Source organism: Mus caroli, unplaced genomic scaffold (assembly GCF_978045245.1).
Source record: "Mus caroli unplaced genomic scaffold, Mus_caroli_1 scaffold_1, whole genome shotgun sequence".
Classification (NCBI taxonomy): domain Eukaryota; kingdom Metazoa; phylum Chordata; class Mammalia; order Rodentia; family Muridae; genus Mus; species Mus caroli.
This window is the reverse complement of record NW_028227256.1, coordinates 79,604,568-79,620,782: the sequence shown is the minus strand read 5'-3', so window position 1 is coordinate 79,620,782 and position 16,215 is coordinate 79,604,568. Positions and strand designations below refer to the sequence as shown.

The window sequence follows — 16,215 nt, the reverse complement described above, 5'->3', positions numbered from 1 at the left end:
TAGAATTGTACCTATCAAGGTCTCGTTTATTAAGCTGAGGTGCCTTCTTTTTAAAGCATACATCGCGGAGAATATGGGAGGGGTCGAGGGGGAATTATACAAAGAACAAAGAAGTGGGCATCTGCTGACATGGGGGCTGAGGTCAGGCGCCAAACTTGCGGGCACTCTGCATCTTATCTCTGGAACATAGATCCTCCTTGACAGCCTTGGGTGTCAGGCTGGGCTCAGGCGTAACTCATGTCCTTGGATGTCATGGGAACTCAGGAAGAGATAAGGAAGAGGGGACCATTATTCAACTTTACAGCCTTAGGTGTTAGGAAGGGAATAAGGAGGAAGGGGGGTGGCAACCAGCTCTTAGCACAAGGCCATTTGATTTGTTAAAGAGATTTGAGAAGGGATCACTTTCTCACGGGATGGTCTCTGACATCTCCCCCTTCTGAATTAAATTTAATAAGGCCACACTTAACTGAGGTGATCAAATAATCTCTTCATCTTCAGATGAGCGGGCATTACCATGGCTGGGGGGACATTGACCCGATTCCTCCCGTGGGTGCTGTCACAGACCCACACTTGTGGCTCTTGGTATCTTTTGGGGAGGCGAGGCAGAGCCTTAGAAAAATTATTAATTGTAACTGAAATCAGATACCAACCTCTTTCCAAACCGGGTTTGTCTCTCAGGGAACTCAGAAATGGTCTATATGGACCTTCCCCTGCAATACTTAGTTTGCACCCATGCTGGGCCCATACCAGATTCGCATTTTTAACGAACCAGCATGCACAATTCTGAATTTTGTGCAGTTCTCATAGGAGAATTATCAACCTCAGACTCAGTAAGGCCTCTACAAGAATTATGTCAATTGTAACGCCACAATTTGTGGCTCTTAAGCTATAATAGGAGCTGGAGGTCACCCTTCTTTGTCCTTATTGTCTCCAAAACCTAAGGAACCAGGGGGACTCTGCATTAGCAGCAAGGGTGGAAAATTGGAGACGAGTCGCAGTTTCTGTCTCGGTGAGAGGAGGATCTTCTTCGTCTGAGTCCTGGATATCCAGCTGATGGTAGTGGACTGCAACTGGCTTACTTAGAGCAGCTTCAATCTGTGACTTAACAAAACTGGTTAATTTTTTAAAGGCCCAGGGGCCAAAAGACAAAAGCAGCAGAATACCCAAGAAAGGTCCCAAAAGTGTGGGAAGCAAGGTAGTGACCCAGGGAGAAGTAGAAAACCAATTTTTATACCAATATTCTTGTTTCTCTCTGATTCCTCTTTTTTTGTGCACTTAACACAGCTTTCTTGTCATCACTGCCAGAGCACTCATGAACTCACAGGTCAGTCTGTTACAGGAATCATTCTGGAAGCTAGCATGTTTCTGCAGTATTCTGTGGATAAAACAGAAACACCGCCCTCTTTTTCCCATAATAACCTTTTGTTCAGGCTTATGCCATGTGTCAATGAGTGGATCCTTATCATCTCACCTAGACATGATTATGTCTAGTTTTAAGATACTATGAGGCATTTATTAAGTTCTTCGACATCTGAATTTTAAAATTCTTAAAAATAAAAGTATGATTTAAATAATGTGTATGGGGGTATAAATAATGTGTATGGGGGTATAATTTCTCCCCTTTTTGTTTAAAGAAGATAGAGTTTTTAAAGTTATATAATACCTTGTCTTTGAGAATTATAAAATTGTTGACAAAACCACTTAAATACTGGACTGTTATAGTTGGTTTTAATATAACATGGACAGTGACTAATTAAACTTTTAATTGTTTCTCTTGAAGAGAGATTGTAACTAGAATTTTTGAAAAGTTATTATAGTCACATGTGTATAATTTATTTATTTAATAATTAGAAATAAGAGAAACTCCTTAAGTTTGCTTTGAGAATAACTATCTTCTAGAGAAAAGTAGCTTGATCAGTAAGTCTAAAACCCAAATAATTATAAGGATCTTGAGTTTGTAATTTTTTTAGGAGCTATCTGTAATCTTTAACAGTTAAAGCTTTATGTAAACCTTTACAACATAAAAGCAAATCTTGGGGGGCTTTTCTAGGCAACCCAAGACAATTTCTTAACTGTCTAAAAACAGTCTTTTTAAAGGAACAGTATTTTTTCTTATAAGTCGCATAAGCAATTGCAAGCTCTGAGATATAATATTGACTATTAATAAACAACTTAAAGTTTGATTGTTCAACATTTTTAAACACTATCTTTAGCACACAATTTAATTATCTGTGCTGAAATAGGATAAGCATGTGATTTAATTCACATATACTTTTCTCTCATATAAATGCTATTTTTTAAACACAGTAAATGGGATGCATGCATGCATGAATTTATAGAAGATATAGGAGCATGCATAAAAACATTATTTAACTTATTTTAAGATAATGACTATTAATTTTACTTAATATGATGGTATGTAATAGATCAAACATCAATAATCTGCAATAACTAAATTAATGGCTGTTTGGAACAAGGAAAAGACACTTATATATATAAGCAAACTCTGTACACTATAACTTTATATAAAGTAGGCAAGTCAAATCGTAATGTCTTGATAAATTCTACAGCTTGATTGACCTTTTATAAACGTTGAATTTAAACTTTATTTGGAACAACATCTGGCTAGGTCTGTAACAAGGCTCTAAGAAGTGCCACACAAGCCGCGCTGAGGCTGCTCTCCTTTGAGCTCAGCATCAACCTAAATGCAAACATTTTCTCAATCTGAACACTCTGTCAGAGTCCTGGCCCAAAGATTATCTCTATTTTGAAGTATCTTTAAAGACCTGTTTTTCTGGGTTAGTACTGTTTAGAATGACTCCAACCCTGAGTTCTCAATTTTAAGCTAACTTTCTGTTACAAGCAAAAGGCTGCCTGCCCCTTTAAGAGCTTGTAATTGGCCCTTAGCAGGGCTTTTTTAGATGTACTTGGCTCTTAGCCACAGTGCAGCTAACTTATCAGTTTGTGCTATGCAAATTGAGACTGCTTTTTAAACAAGTTAAACTAAATTAAAGTATGTACAGCCAGCAGATAAAGTTTTAACCATTTATATTTTTTAACATGAAACACAGAACAACAATCATTCAAACAACAAAACAAAAACAAACATGAATTGACAAATATATGGACAATTTGGTGCACCAAAAACAGACAATAGACAGACAGGGAATAGAACTTGGTGTCTCAAAGGGACACAGATATCTTAATCAGAGCTAAGAATATCTCCATAGGAGATAGAGAGGAAGCAGGACGTCTCCCGTTTTCCTTCTGTTTCCAGGAGAGCTCTGAAATAGCTTATTTTCATTTTTTTCTCTTTTTTGCTAAAAGGTCTCAAACAGGGGATAACTGCTTTTCTAAAACTTATTTTCTCTCTCTCATGTTTAGAGTCTACTTCCTTATCTCCTTCTTCTGGGAATACATCTAGAGAAGGGAGAGGAGGCACAGTAGTTGCTTTGATAGTTACTCTTCAATAAGAAAAGACAGTTGTAGGGACCTCATCGGGACCCTCATTAGCTAGTTTATCATTTAAGTCTCTACCTACCTTTCACCATTTTTTACAATGTATCTCTGCTTCATCTATAATAAACCATGGACATACCTGGTCTATGAAAATAAAAAGTCTAATCTAATTTTTCTTTTTTACTCGTACTCCTCTTTCTCTGAGAGCTACCTTTAAGCCTTTGATGAAGGCTGCCTCTTTAGATAGCTTATTTCCCATAACCTGAAGTGGAGATGACTCACTCACCAAGGACTTCTCGCTCTTCCGTGAGCAGCGGAAAGGGTCCTTCACTGCTTCTGAATTGTTGGGGTCGCAACGAACTTCTCTGGAACCTCCACCGATTAGGAATTACGATCCGGACCTCGCCCTCACGTCGGGCGCCACTTATCCCGTCCCGCGGGATTCAGTTATTCGTGGGTGCGAGGGGAACCGCGAACCTGGAAGGAAATGGGAGGAAAAGAAAGAGAGGCGGAGACCAAGTAGAATTGTACCTATCAAGGTCTCGTTTATTAAGCTGAGGTGCCTTCTTTTTAAAGCATACATCGCGGAGAATATGGGAGGGGTCGAGGGGGAATTATACAAAGAACAAAGAAGTGGGCATCTGCTGACATGGGGGCTGAGGTCAGGCGCCAAACTTGCGGGCACTCTGCATCTTATCTCTGGAACATAGATCCTCCTTGACAGCCTTGGGTGTCAGGCTGGGCTCAGGCGTAACTCATGTCCTTGGATGTCATGGGAACTCAGGAAGAGATAAGGAAGAGGGGACCATTATTCAACTTTACAGCCTTAGGTGTTAGGAAGGAAATAAGGAGGAAGGGGGTGGCAACCAGCTCTTAGCACAAGGCCATTTGATTTGTTAAAGAGATTTGAGAAGGGATCACTTTCTCACGGGATGGTCTCTGACAATTGACCGTGTGATAGTAATGACTGTCTGAACCCCAGCCTTTACAACTCTCATCCCCTGACTAGTTGAGTGCGCAGTCGGCTGGCATGCAAGGAAGCAGACTTTCTCTACCGAGAAACCACGAAGGCTTTCCACTTAGGAAGTCAGCTTTCCACTGCCCAGAGGAATAGCCCTGCCCAAGGAATCAGCTGATGTTATTGTCAGAGGCTCATTCCAAAGGCAGAGCTCAGAAGCCTAAAATGTCCAGGAAGCTGAGATAAACGAGCTGCCATAGCCAGGGAGAAAACTCATAGATGAAGGGAGAGCTGGAGCGTAGCATTTTCAGCAACACATCTGAGAACATTAGGAACAAAGACACCACCCTGAACTTGGAGGTAGGAGGCCAGTGTGATCTGAAGGTTAGCCCTGCACCTTTATAACATGTATCATGTTGTTCTTAGATGTGACATTATTGTGGTTACTGTCAAGTTTTCTGTTGATATTGGGAGGAGACCTCACAAAGGAAGTGATAATAGAAGCCCGTGTTGCCAGAAGAGTGGGTGAGCTGAGATAGGGTGCACTTGGCTCTGGCTGGCCAGACCCAACTTCCAGTGTCATCTGAGGACTGCAGCATTTACACCAGGTCTACGGGGTAGGAGAGGTGGGGTGGGCTGGCTCAAGGCCAGGGGCATTCTGTTCCAGCAGGAATGCAGAGCAGTTCTTAAGAATGTACTTGAGGACTTGTCAAGTTTTCCCCTCTCAGAGAACATGAAGCTGCAGCCACATTCCGAGGGTCTTTGGACCACACAGATGCATGACCCAAATGAAAAATCTTGTGTGGAATGAGGTCAACTATTTTTTGCTAAAGAACTCAAACAAACCTGGTGTGTGCCTCTCTCTCTCTCTCTCTCTCTCTCTCTCTCTGTGTGTGTGTGTGTGTGTGTGTGTGGTGTTGTTGTGTTCTAGGAGTAGAACCAGCTTAAGTAAATGAAATCAACAGGACTGGATGCAGCTCACCAGATTAAGCAAAATAAGTCAGACAGAAACACTCACACCTTGATCTACCTCACTCATGTATGGAATTCGGAAGAAATGCACTTCGTAGACGTTCCAGGCAAAAGGTGGGGGTTGGGAAAGTCGAGAGAATGGGATAATGCAAAGCGGCTAGCCAGTGGGTGATAGGTCCTAGGAGACAAGAGTGAGACGTCCTGAGTGACAGGAGAGAGCCATACCCTGTATGTTTAGAAACGTTACAGCAATGCACTTTGTATACCTTCCATGTAAAGAAATGATATATGAGAACAGGTTTGAGGAAATTGAGTTTTCCTTGATTTAAAAATCACAGTGTAGGTGCATGTGTGTACCATGTAGTTCCTTATTAACGTGCACTACTTTCATGTTTTCAAGTGTATCGGTGAAAACCAATCGGAACCTAAAAATTTTATTACATTTTATTTAATGTGTATGCATGTGTGTGCATGTATGTGTGTATGTGTGTGTATGTGTGTGTGTGTTCGTGTGTACAGAGGTGCCTTTGCATGCCTACAGAGATCAGAGAACAGTTTTGGGGGTTCAGTTCTCTCCTTCCAACACAGTGGCTCTCAGATTGAACTCAGGCCGTTAGACTTGGTAGTAAATGTCAGTAGCCACTGGACCACCTTGTCAGCCATGTTATTTTTTTTTTAATCAAAATAGGAAAAAGTAATTAGCTTGTATATTGGAAAATAGTTAACTCTATCTATTCATATATACATCCATCAATCATCTATCTATCTATCTATCTATCTATCTATCTATCTATCTATCTATCTATCTGTCTATCTATCTATGTTACAGGGTTTTATGTATCTCATACTGGCTTTGAAATCATCATGCCATCAAGTTGGACCTTGATCTTTTGGTCCTCCTGCCTCCACATACAAAGTTTTGGGATTACAGAAATCCATATCTCAGCCTACTTATGCCATGCTGAGGATTGAACTCAGGGCTTTATGCAGGCTAGGTAAATACTCTGGCAAATGAAGTACATAAAACCCAGTCCTGTTCAGCTTAATACTTAACAGGGAAGGTAGGTCATTAAAGGAAGTTCTCCAGTGGGCTGGGGTATGTAAGGCTCCCCTGCACATAACTGGAACCAGTTTCCTAATCTCAGAGAGCCTTTTATTAATTAAAAAAAATTATGTGCATGAGTGTTTGCTTGAATGTATGTCTGTGCACCATGTGCATGCAGTGCCCGAAGTGGCCAGAAGGGGCATCAGATTCCCTGGTACTAGAGTTACAGATGTATGTGCGTCATCATGTGTCTTTTCAAAGTTGGTCTCCAATCCTCTGGACGAGCATTCAGTGCTCTTAATCACTGAGCCACCTCTTCAGTGTCCCTCATACCTCCTTTAAAAATAAAATCTCAAGCAAAGAAAATTCTAGTTTGGAAAGAGAAAAGTATACAAGATAGTTGTCTATACAGTCAGAATGATTTATCATGGGAAAGAAACTTCTGATAGTGTGTAGTGTTGAAAGCACATGTACTCATTGAGTAAGTAGGAAAAATTTTCACAGAAAGCACAAAACCTGGGCATTTGACAGAAGTAACAGATTTAGTGGCACCAGTGGGAGGAAAAGACATAAACTTCTATAAGCATTTCGTGAATACAAAAGTCCAAGTTTCAGTCTCTTGTTTATCTGGTCCCAAACCTTGGCCACTAGCCCACATTGATGAGAACACAGCAGGGCGTATTTCAACACAAGAGCCTATTGCAGAGAAAACAAATTTCCCATGGTGGGACTCATGGAAATCTAGAAGACCTTGGATCTTGTTCCCAAGCAAGATTGGAACATTTGGAAAACATTGAGCAGAGATGTGTGAGACATCCCAGGGGTAATTGGAAACCAAGAATTCTCATTTCAAAATAAATGAAGTGTGGTTAGTAACCACAAACAGTTAGAAGGTAACAAGGTGGCATTTGCTGGTCACACGTGCTAGAAAGGACTTCTGTTTGTATGCTGGGGAAAAGAGCCTGGAGAACTAAGAGAGGTCTCCAGTGAGCAGATGCTTGGAAAAGCATTGAAGTGCTGAGACGGATCCCCTCTCCTGGAGGGCGGGTGAGTTTTCTGTGAGAGTGAACCAGCCTTAGAACCACAGGAAGGAGAGGGCTCCCAGCCACTTGGTCTGCACAGGTCCATTTGCTCCATCATAGAAACCACAGGAAGGAATGGGACAGCTTCCGTTCTGTCAGCAGATTGACTCATTGCTTCTCTCTCTGTCTCTCTCTGTCTCTCTCTGTCTCTCTCTGTCTCTCTCTGTCTCTCTCTGTCTCTCTCTGTCTCTCTCTGTCTCTCTCTGTCTCTCTCTGTCTCTCTCTGTCTCTCTCTCTCTCTCTCTCTGTCTCTCTGTCTCTCTCTGACAATTGCTTTTGGGGACTACTTAGCATATTTGTTTCCCTCTGAATTCAAGGCTACTCTTTACCTGGACTCTTCACCTGGGCATCTCTTGACGCATCTTTCTTCTCTGGTTTCTTTTCTTCTCAGTGTGTTTACTTCTGCTCTCCATGAAGTCTCTCTTTGTACTATTCTGAGCTCAGAGTCTGAGCTCTCTGTTGTAGAGACATGCTTTTAGTTGGATTGCCTTGAATCCAGGACTCATTGTGATTCTTTCTTTGGAGCTGAGGTGGTGGGGTCAGATAATAGAAAACTTGGCCATGCCCTCACAATGCTAGGGTGAAGGTGGAACCTTGATGCTACCATGAAGAATGTTCCTTTTATCAGTCAACTGTGGCAAAGCTCTTCCTTCAGAAGTCACATAACTTTGGCAGAATTTGCCTGTGTAGAAGGTCATCTAATGTTGTTGTTTGCATATATTGTAGTGTCCTAGTACTTCAGCTATTCAAGTTATGTTTTATCAGTGGTACACTCAAACAGAAACATACTGTCTCTCTAATTCCACATAACGTCAGCCATTGATGAAAGATGTTAAGTTAGAGGGTGGTTGTTGTGAGAGATAGTGTAAATTTTTATGTGCTTGGAATCTGGAACAAAGCACACATTTTAATTGCTTAACACTGGCCACTGCAAAAGAGAAATTCCTCATAGATTGCACATAACATACATGGTCATGTCATGCACAGAGTATGTGTACATTGCTGTTGACAGTGTCAGGAAGACAGTGATGTCAAGGTCCTGCTACTAGCAGAATCACCACCATGAATGCAGAATGTCTTTGTGTGCCTGTCCTGTGGACTGCAGAGATGTACACATATTTGTATACCCACCCATGATCTGTTTCTGATAAACATACCTTTTTCTCCCTTTGGCAACTCACTTAGAACAGGACTTCACACTGAGGCCCATATGTCCTGGGAAAGCAAAAACTGCTTTAGACTTATATAACTCATTTTACAGAAAATAAAAAAGAATCAATGTCCAGATTCTCAGCTGGGACATGCATGGAGTTCTGTCTTTGATCATGATTCTCATCTCTCCTTTAAATAAATTTCCTTCTTATACTTTTCAAAAGAAGCACAAATTCTCTGTGTTAGTTAGTTTTAACTTTCAACTTGAAACAACCTAAGATAACCAAATATTAGGGTTTCACTGGAGGAATTGTCTAGCTCTTGTCCTGTGTACATGTTTGGGGGAGGTTACCTTGATCATTAATTGATGTGGGAAGACCCAGCTCACTGTGGGCTACATCATTCCCTACCCAGAGAATCTTGAACCATATAAGACAAGGAGAAGCTTCAAGAGAGCGAGCAGGAAGCATAGATGTACTCATTCCTTTTGCTCTTGACTGCAGATGTGGTGTGACCAGTTGTCCTGTCTCTGTGACTTCTCTGTAGTGATGAATCATAATCTGGAATTGCAAGCTTAATAAACCCTAAAGTTATTTTGTCAAGATATTTTGTCACAACAGCAAAAATGAAACTAGGTCATTCCCATCCCCAGATCATCCCAGAGATCCCTCGGGGTCACCAGTCAGTCAAGGCTACTTGGTGAACTCCAGGCGAACCCTAGACCCTTTCTCAAGGAGCAAGGTACATGGCATCTGAGGGACAACATGAGTTTGACCTGTGACATTCACATGCACACACATGTGTAGCTGCACACACAAACAGTAGAATATATATGAGATGAATAGTATGTAAATACTATTTCATAATTATCACTGGGCATTATAAATTTCATTAATGAGTATTTCTACAACATTTTTAGCTGTCAGTGATGGTGTGGTGACACACTGGGTATTTCTAAAATGGTGCTGTAAGAGTTTTATTTTGAAGTCTCCAAAAATCATCCATCCAAGTGTATTGAGAAACTCCAGATGTTTGTTAGGACAGTAATCAAACTCCAGATGTTAGGACAGTAGTCAGGCACCCTTCTTCCACAGTTTAGGAGGATTCCTCTGTGAAAACTTCTTCACAGAATGCCTACATAAGTATGGAGGTAAATTGCATCAATTAGTTTTAACTGAAATACACATATCTCCAAATTTCCATAATTTTTGACAGTTTTCCATTTGTTTACAATATTGAGTAGTTTAAGTGATTCAAAGAAATTTGTGTTTTCTTTCCAAAATAGTAGTTCATTTTATTGAGACTTGTTTCTAGAACATAACTTTAAATGACAAAGCTATTTAAAGTGATCAGTTTGGGAATATAAAAAAAAATCAGTGTGTTCTCCTTAATTATATTTATTTATACTTGGTTTTGAAAGAATCACAGAAGGTGGTCCCATCACTCACCAGAAAAGCTGGTCTATAGTTAAGACACTGTTGAATTCATCTGCCTAGCTTTTATGCAGACATTTAAAAATAGCTTGTAATAATGGACACAACTGGTTTTCTTCTCCCTACCAGTTCCCATAAGGACAGGGGCTCAGAAGAAACAAACTCTTAAAATTAAGACATCTCCAGTCGTTGTGCCAAAGAGATTTTAGATCAAAGTAAATAGCTCTTCAGGTCAATTTTAAAAAATAAATTTTCTCTTGTTTACAAATAAAATTCAAAAAGCAAAGTTCACCATTTTAACTCTTTTAAAGTGTGTAATTGAGAAGTCCCAGATGCAGTCATGACATACACCGCGTCCACTCTCTAATTCCAGAACATTGTTGTCATCTCCAGAACAATCATGTACTCCTCAATTTCCATTTGCTCCTAACCCTGACAATTGTGGACCTATATTCTTCCTCTGTGGATTCTCCCATTGTCCATGTGCTCCAGACACTCACAATGAGTTCAGGGTTCATCTGTGTAGCAGTACATATCATATCCACGTTATTATAGCTAAATAATATTCCATTGCAGGATATAACATTTTGCTTTTCCATTAATCAATTAATGGATCTTTAAGCTTTGATTACTTTAATTATTGATGCATAAATATACTGTGAAATGTGATTTCTCTTAAAACTCTTCATTTTTCAAAAATATATTTATTGCATTTAGAGGATTTGAGAATATTTCAATTTCTATTTTATTTCTTTTTTATCTTTTCTAGTTCACTTACATGGGCTGAAGAGTTGCCTCAGTGGTTGAGACCACTAGCTATTCTTTCAGAGGACCTTGGTTCAATACCCAGAACCCATAAAATGGCAGACAGCTGTTTTGAACTCCAGTCTTAGGGTATCTGATTCCCTCTTCTGGCCTCCCCGGGCACTGCATACATATGCACAGATATATGCAGGCAAAACATCCATACTTGTAAAATAAAAATAAAGGAAAAACTTTTTCCTAAAATAGCCTACAAAGTCACAGATTTCTTTATGGCATTTTACACATGCCCCATCCTTACCCCTGACCACACCTTTTTCTTCCTGTCCCTTCCCACCACGCCCTCTTGCCCTTAGTAGGATTTTTTTTTCCATTTCTAAAGATGTTTATTCAGCATAACAAATACCAAGAAAAGATTGTTTTGTTAACAGCCATTGGGATTGTTTAGAAAATGTTTTTGTCATGGATAGAATAATGGAAGCCATTATTCTCAATTGTGTGGCATACTGCTGTCATAAAAGTCATAAGTATGACTTTTATATTTCACACATGCAGATTCTAACAGGACACTGACTCCCAGCTGTCCATGAGAGTCTTCTGGAAGAGAGGAGAAGGCTGGAGGAGTATTTTGGGCACAGAGGTCACCCCTCGAGGGCACCAGTGCTCCAGGTCTTCATGAGGTGCTTTTTCAGATGGACCAAGTCCTTTGTCACAGCCCCCTGGTGAGTATCCTTGGTGTGTTTATGTCTTTGTGGAAGACATGTATTTATGTGCTGCCATTTATGACCCATCCTGACTGTTAAATACCAACATCTTTCCCATAATGCATTCATATCTTGACCAAATGTGAAGCTGTTCTATACAAATAACAGTGCCCCTCCCCTCTCCCCATCCCATTCCTGCTATCTTAATTACTAGATTTGAATAGCAAAAGCATTAAATGCCCAGATTTTTAGGGTTCCTGAAACTAGTAAAATGAGATCTAAGCGCTTCCACAAATGCAAAGGACAGATCAATGACCTCAAAGAAGTCTACATTCTAATCTTTGTTTATATGTTATTTACACGAGAAAAAGAATTTACAGTTGGAAATGGAATCTAGAATGTCAATCAGGTTATCTTGAGATGGTAGGGAGGAATCTTGACAAATTTGGTGGACCCAATATCATCACATGTATTCTTAAACATGAAATGGGGGCGGGGAAGGAAGCCAGCATCAGTGAAGGAGATGTCACTAAAGAAGCAGAGGTCAGAGAGCACTAGTTTTGAAGGTAGAAGAGACTGTGAGCCAAGGGTCATGGGCAGTTCTAGACTCTGGGGAAGGCAAGAATCAGACTCTCTGTGAATATAGCCCTCAAGTACCCTGGTGTAAACCAATAAGATCCTCCAGCTTCTGGTCTCTTTCAGGATCACGGTGCTTTGTCACTGTCTATGTTATTTCTCCAAGAGAAAGGACTACATGTAGAGAAAGAAGGCTCACTTAGCACACATTCCAAAGGAGGAAAAGGCTGTACATAAAACCAAGTCCAAGGCCTGGCTCCCACTCTCCTACCTTTGAGGGTGGGGGTGGGGGTGGGGGTGGGGGTGGGGGATGGGGATGTATGACCAGGAGCACCAGCTCACCATATATGCTCAAGAACCAGATGAGATGGCGTGCACTGAAGACCTTTGATGGAGAGATGCAGCAGCAAAAGTTAGCTTGGTGTCTCTTGATTGCATCCCTGCTCTGTTAAAATTTGCTTATAGCAAAGCCCTGGGTGGATTCAGGATGTGGGCCACTTCCTTATTCCCTAATGATTCCATACTATCTCCACACACCCTGATCCATTTCTCTCATTCAGGCAGCTTTCCAGATACCACTCCTTCTTGCATTGGTTCCATTAAGTGACACCCTGGATGTTTCTTGTCTCAGGTGTGTCCCTGGCCACAGCTGCCTTCTGCATCCTTTCCCCTTGCTTTCATGGAGAGTCATTTCTTCTCTCTTCACTCATCTTTCCATTCAAGCCTCAATCTCACTCTTGGTGCCCCTACATTTTCCTGCACCATGGCCTTCAGTATGTCCATACAGAAGGCCTTTCAGTATACCTTCCTTGACTGATGGAGGAGAGGTGATGTTGGCAGCCAGAGAGAATGACATTGATTGTGTCTGGTGGTAGCAATCAGAATCGAGAGTTAGCCTTCCGGAATTGGTACTGTAACTCTGTCTAGGTTCTTTCCCATTAAAGCAAACACTTAGTATATATTTTTGTTTTTCCATAGGTCACTAATATTTATCCTCTTTACTATACAATATGAATATGGGGTAAGTATATTAATTTATTCTGTACATAGAAAATTCACGTTGTTGTATATATAATTTATTGCAGTGTGTGTGTGTGTGTGTGTGTGTGTTTTAAGAATGTTTAAACTAGGGCTCGGCCTTCATGTCCTCAAATAAAACACAACCTGAGCACTTAGATATCCTTGCAATCAAAGCTGCTTATAGAGTTGCCCGGGTGTTGGAGAGGTCTTTATCTTATAACAACCACAGCCCTTCCTTAAATTCTTTTTATTTGGAACAGAAAAGAAGTAGTTGAAACATTTCAAGATTAAACCAAGAAATGTAAGATTCAGTCTGGACGCTTTTTAGCTCTAGAGAAATCTCAGCCTGTAACAAGCCTTCTTTCTTCTGCTCCCTCAAGGAAGAATCTAAATTATGAACCCACCCTCAAAAGTTTTACGGTGCTCTGTTAAGGGCTGCCTGCCATTCTGGGCTGAAGACTTCTGGAGTGACAGAGTGACCCAACTCAAGTCTCTTGATTATCAGAGACCTTTGGAAAGTAACTGAAATTGGAAATGATGTCTACTCTCCTTTACTACCTGGGTCAAGGGATGAGAAGCCCTGGCTTCTTGGCCCTCCCAAGTCCTTTATTCTTTAATTCAGCTAAGAGTCAGTGCCAGTCCCATGCTAAGCAGGAGAATCAGACTTGTCCATTTACCTCACGTTCATTAGAGAATGCCCCCCTATGATGCTTGCTTGAGAGCATTTTTTTTTCTAGTTAAGCTTACCTGATTTTTTCCAAGCTTGTTTTTGTATTATATTCATCTACTTTTTTTTTATTATAAAAGTCTGCATCATCCTAGAATTCACTCCCCTTACTCTTTATATCCATGTGAGCAGTCATGATTCCTGAAACAAAGACAATTCAACCCTGGTTGCTCCCATAAGCTTGTGCCGCAGAGAGATTAGAGAATCTTCACACAGGGGATAGCCATATGGTAACAAGGGTTTAGGACAGAGGTGTGAATTGACATATTACCCATAGAAGGCAATTTGCATTATCTACCAAGATTGTAAAAGTACAATCCTTTTGGAATGCATTTTTTTAAAACATTGGTGACATATTTTTATTCTGGCATGGGCAAAGATGAATACACGGGAAGATTAATCGCAGGGTGGTGTTCAGCAGCTAAGGAAGGGAATCAGCTAAGTATTCATCAGTAGGGAGCGGATGCTCCGCTCCGATGCTGGATGAGCTGGACGGCTTTGAGGAGCTTGAGAGAATGAATGTGGACACAGCAATTAGGTGGAAATGGCCAGGTAGTAGGCAGCATGCCACCTGAGTATCAACAAAACAACCCCAAATCACCAACAGTGTGGGTGCATGTGGGTGAGTGTACTTATTAATACTTAGATAGCAATCTAAAGAGTTGGATCTTGTCAGGGGAAGGAACTTGAGGCCAGGACAGAAAGAGAAAGTGACTGCTATTATTCTTTTATACAAATTGATGTCTTGGTTTTGTATCTGTATTATTTGGTGTTGTATCTGGAGACAGATACACGATAGAGTTAACGTTATAGAAGTTCATGTTCTACCTTCTGTAACTTTCTACTCAGGAAACATCTGTCTTACGAGGTAAAACAGGGTGGCTTCTCCTGTTTCAATGGATTTGCATGATATTCTCTCTCTCTCTCTCTCTCTCTCTCTCTGTGTGTGTGTGTGTGTGTGTATGTATGTATGTGTGTGTATTTGTGCAAACCCATATGTATTCAAGTTAATGCATATGTGTTTGATGGATTAGATATTGGTCTTTAGGCATCATCTGCCTCATGTTGTTTGTTTTACAGACAGAGGCTCTCACTGTCCTGAAATGTACTAAACAGGCTTTCTTGTGGGCCCTGGGGATCTGCAAGTCTCTCTGCCACCACAGTGATGGGATTACGAGCCTGTACCACCATCAGCTGCAACTTTACCTGGGGTCTGGGTATCAAACTCCATATTTTTGCAGGGCATGGTGGTGCACGCCTTTAATCTCAGCACTTGGGAGGCAGAGGCAGGCAGATTTCTGAGTTCGAGGCCAGCCTTGTCTACAAAGTGTGTTCCAGGACAGCCAAGACTACACAGAGAAACCCTGTCTCGAAAAACCAAAAACCAAACCAAACCAAACCAAACCAAAACAAAAAAACCCAACCAACCAAACAAAAAAAATCCAACCAACCAACCAAACAAACCCCTCCATATTTCCTCATCTTGTGTTTTTATTAAGTGCACATTCTTCCTTTACAAGCTCACAATCCCATTTCATGTGTCAATCAATGTTTTTTTCCTTGGAATCTGCTAATCTGTTTTAAAAATGACTCCTGAAATGTAATCCTGAAATGTATCATATAAACAACCTGCCTTTGTTATCAAGGCATCTAATCTACTGACTCCATTTTTTTGCCATCTCTATTTTGGTATTTCACTGAGCACAGTCATGAATTCTGACCTTAAGTGAATCCAAAAACTCAGACTAGCTACTGTGTTTGCCCGCTGTGCCAGCCAAGCCTGAGCATTTAACTCCTAGCGTTCCAGGATTTTGAACTCCTGCATTCACAGAAAACAATGTTAATCAAAAGTTAAGAGTCATAGACTTCATAAATTTCAGACTCATTTATGCGTGGCTTCTGTGGTCTGTGTATGTGTTCACATACATGTATGTGGAGGTCAGAGGTCAACATTGAGCATGCTTTTTTACTGCTCTCCACCATTGACTGAGACAGTTTCTCATGAATGTGGAGATCACCAACTCAGCCACACCACCTGGCCACCAAGCCCCAGGGGCTCTCTTGTCTTTTCCTTCTCAGCACTGGGATTACAGACAAGCAATGCTGGGCCCAACCTTGTATAGGGTTGACAGAGTACTCAAGAAATCAAGTACGCTTGCCCACGTGGTAGGTCTTTACGGATGGCACCATATCTTAGCCCCTTGAGCCCTCAGATTCTTCAAAACTTTTCATACACCTTTTGTTTCTAAAAGCTGTATTTTTCATTTAATGCTTAAGGATATTTCCCCTTTGTTCCTGCCTGTCTTAGTCCGTGTTCTATTGCTG

General features: G+C 40.8%; 1 protein-coding gene and 1 long non-coding RNA gene across 2 annotated transcripts in view; one reads left to right on the top strand and one right to left on the bottom strand.

Moving 5' to 3' along the window:
- Nucleotides 1-4,327, bottom strand: LOC147006075 (uncharacterized). Its single transcript, XR_015047295.1, has 2 exons — nucleotides 3,746-4,327; nucleotides 1-1,375 (listed from the first exon to the last, which is right to left on the bottom strand). It is a non-coding gene; the product is annotated as an uncharacterized LOC147006075 (long non-coding RNA).
- Col4a4 (collagen type IV alpha 4 chain) overlaps nucleotides 1-16,215 on the top strand; it is a 143,814-nt gene that overhangs the window by 8,345 nt on the left and 119,254 nt on the right. Inside the window, exons 2-3 of the mRNA XM_085838845.1 lie at nucleotides 11,419-11,585; nucleotides 13,122-13,164. Coding sequence (XP_085694971.1) covers nucleotides 11,539-11,585; nucleotides 13,122-13,164 — 90 coding nt within the window. The 5' untranslated portion in view covers nucleotides 11,419-11,538. The remainder of the gene's footprint in view (nucleotides 1-11,418; nucleotides 11,586-13,121; nucleotides 13,165-16,215) is intronic.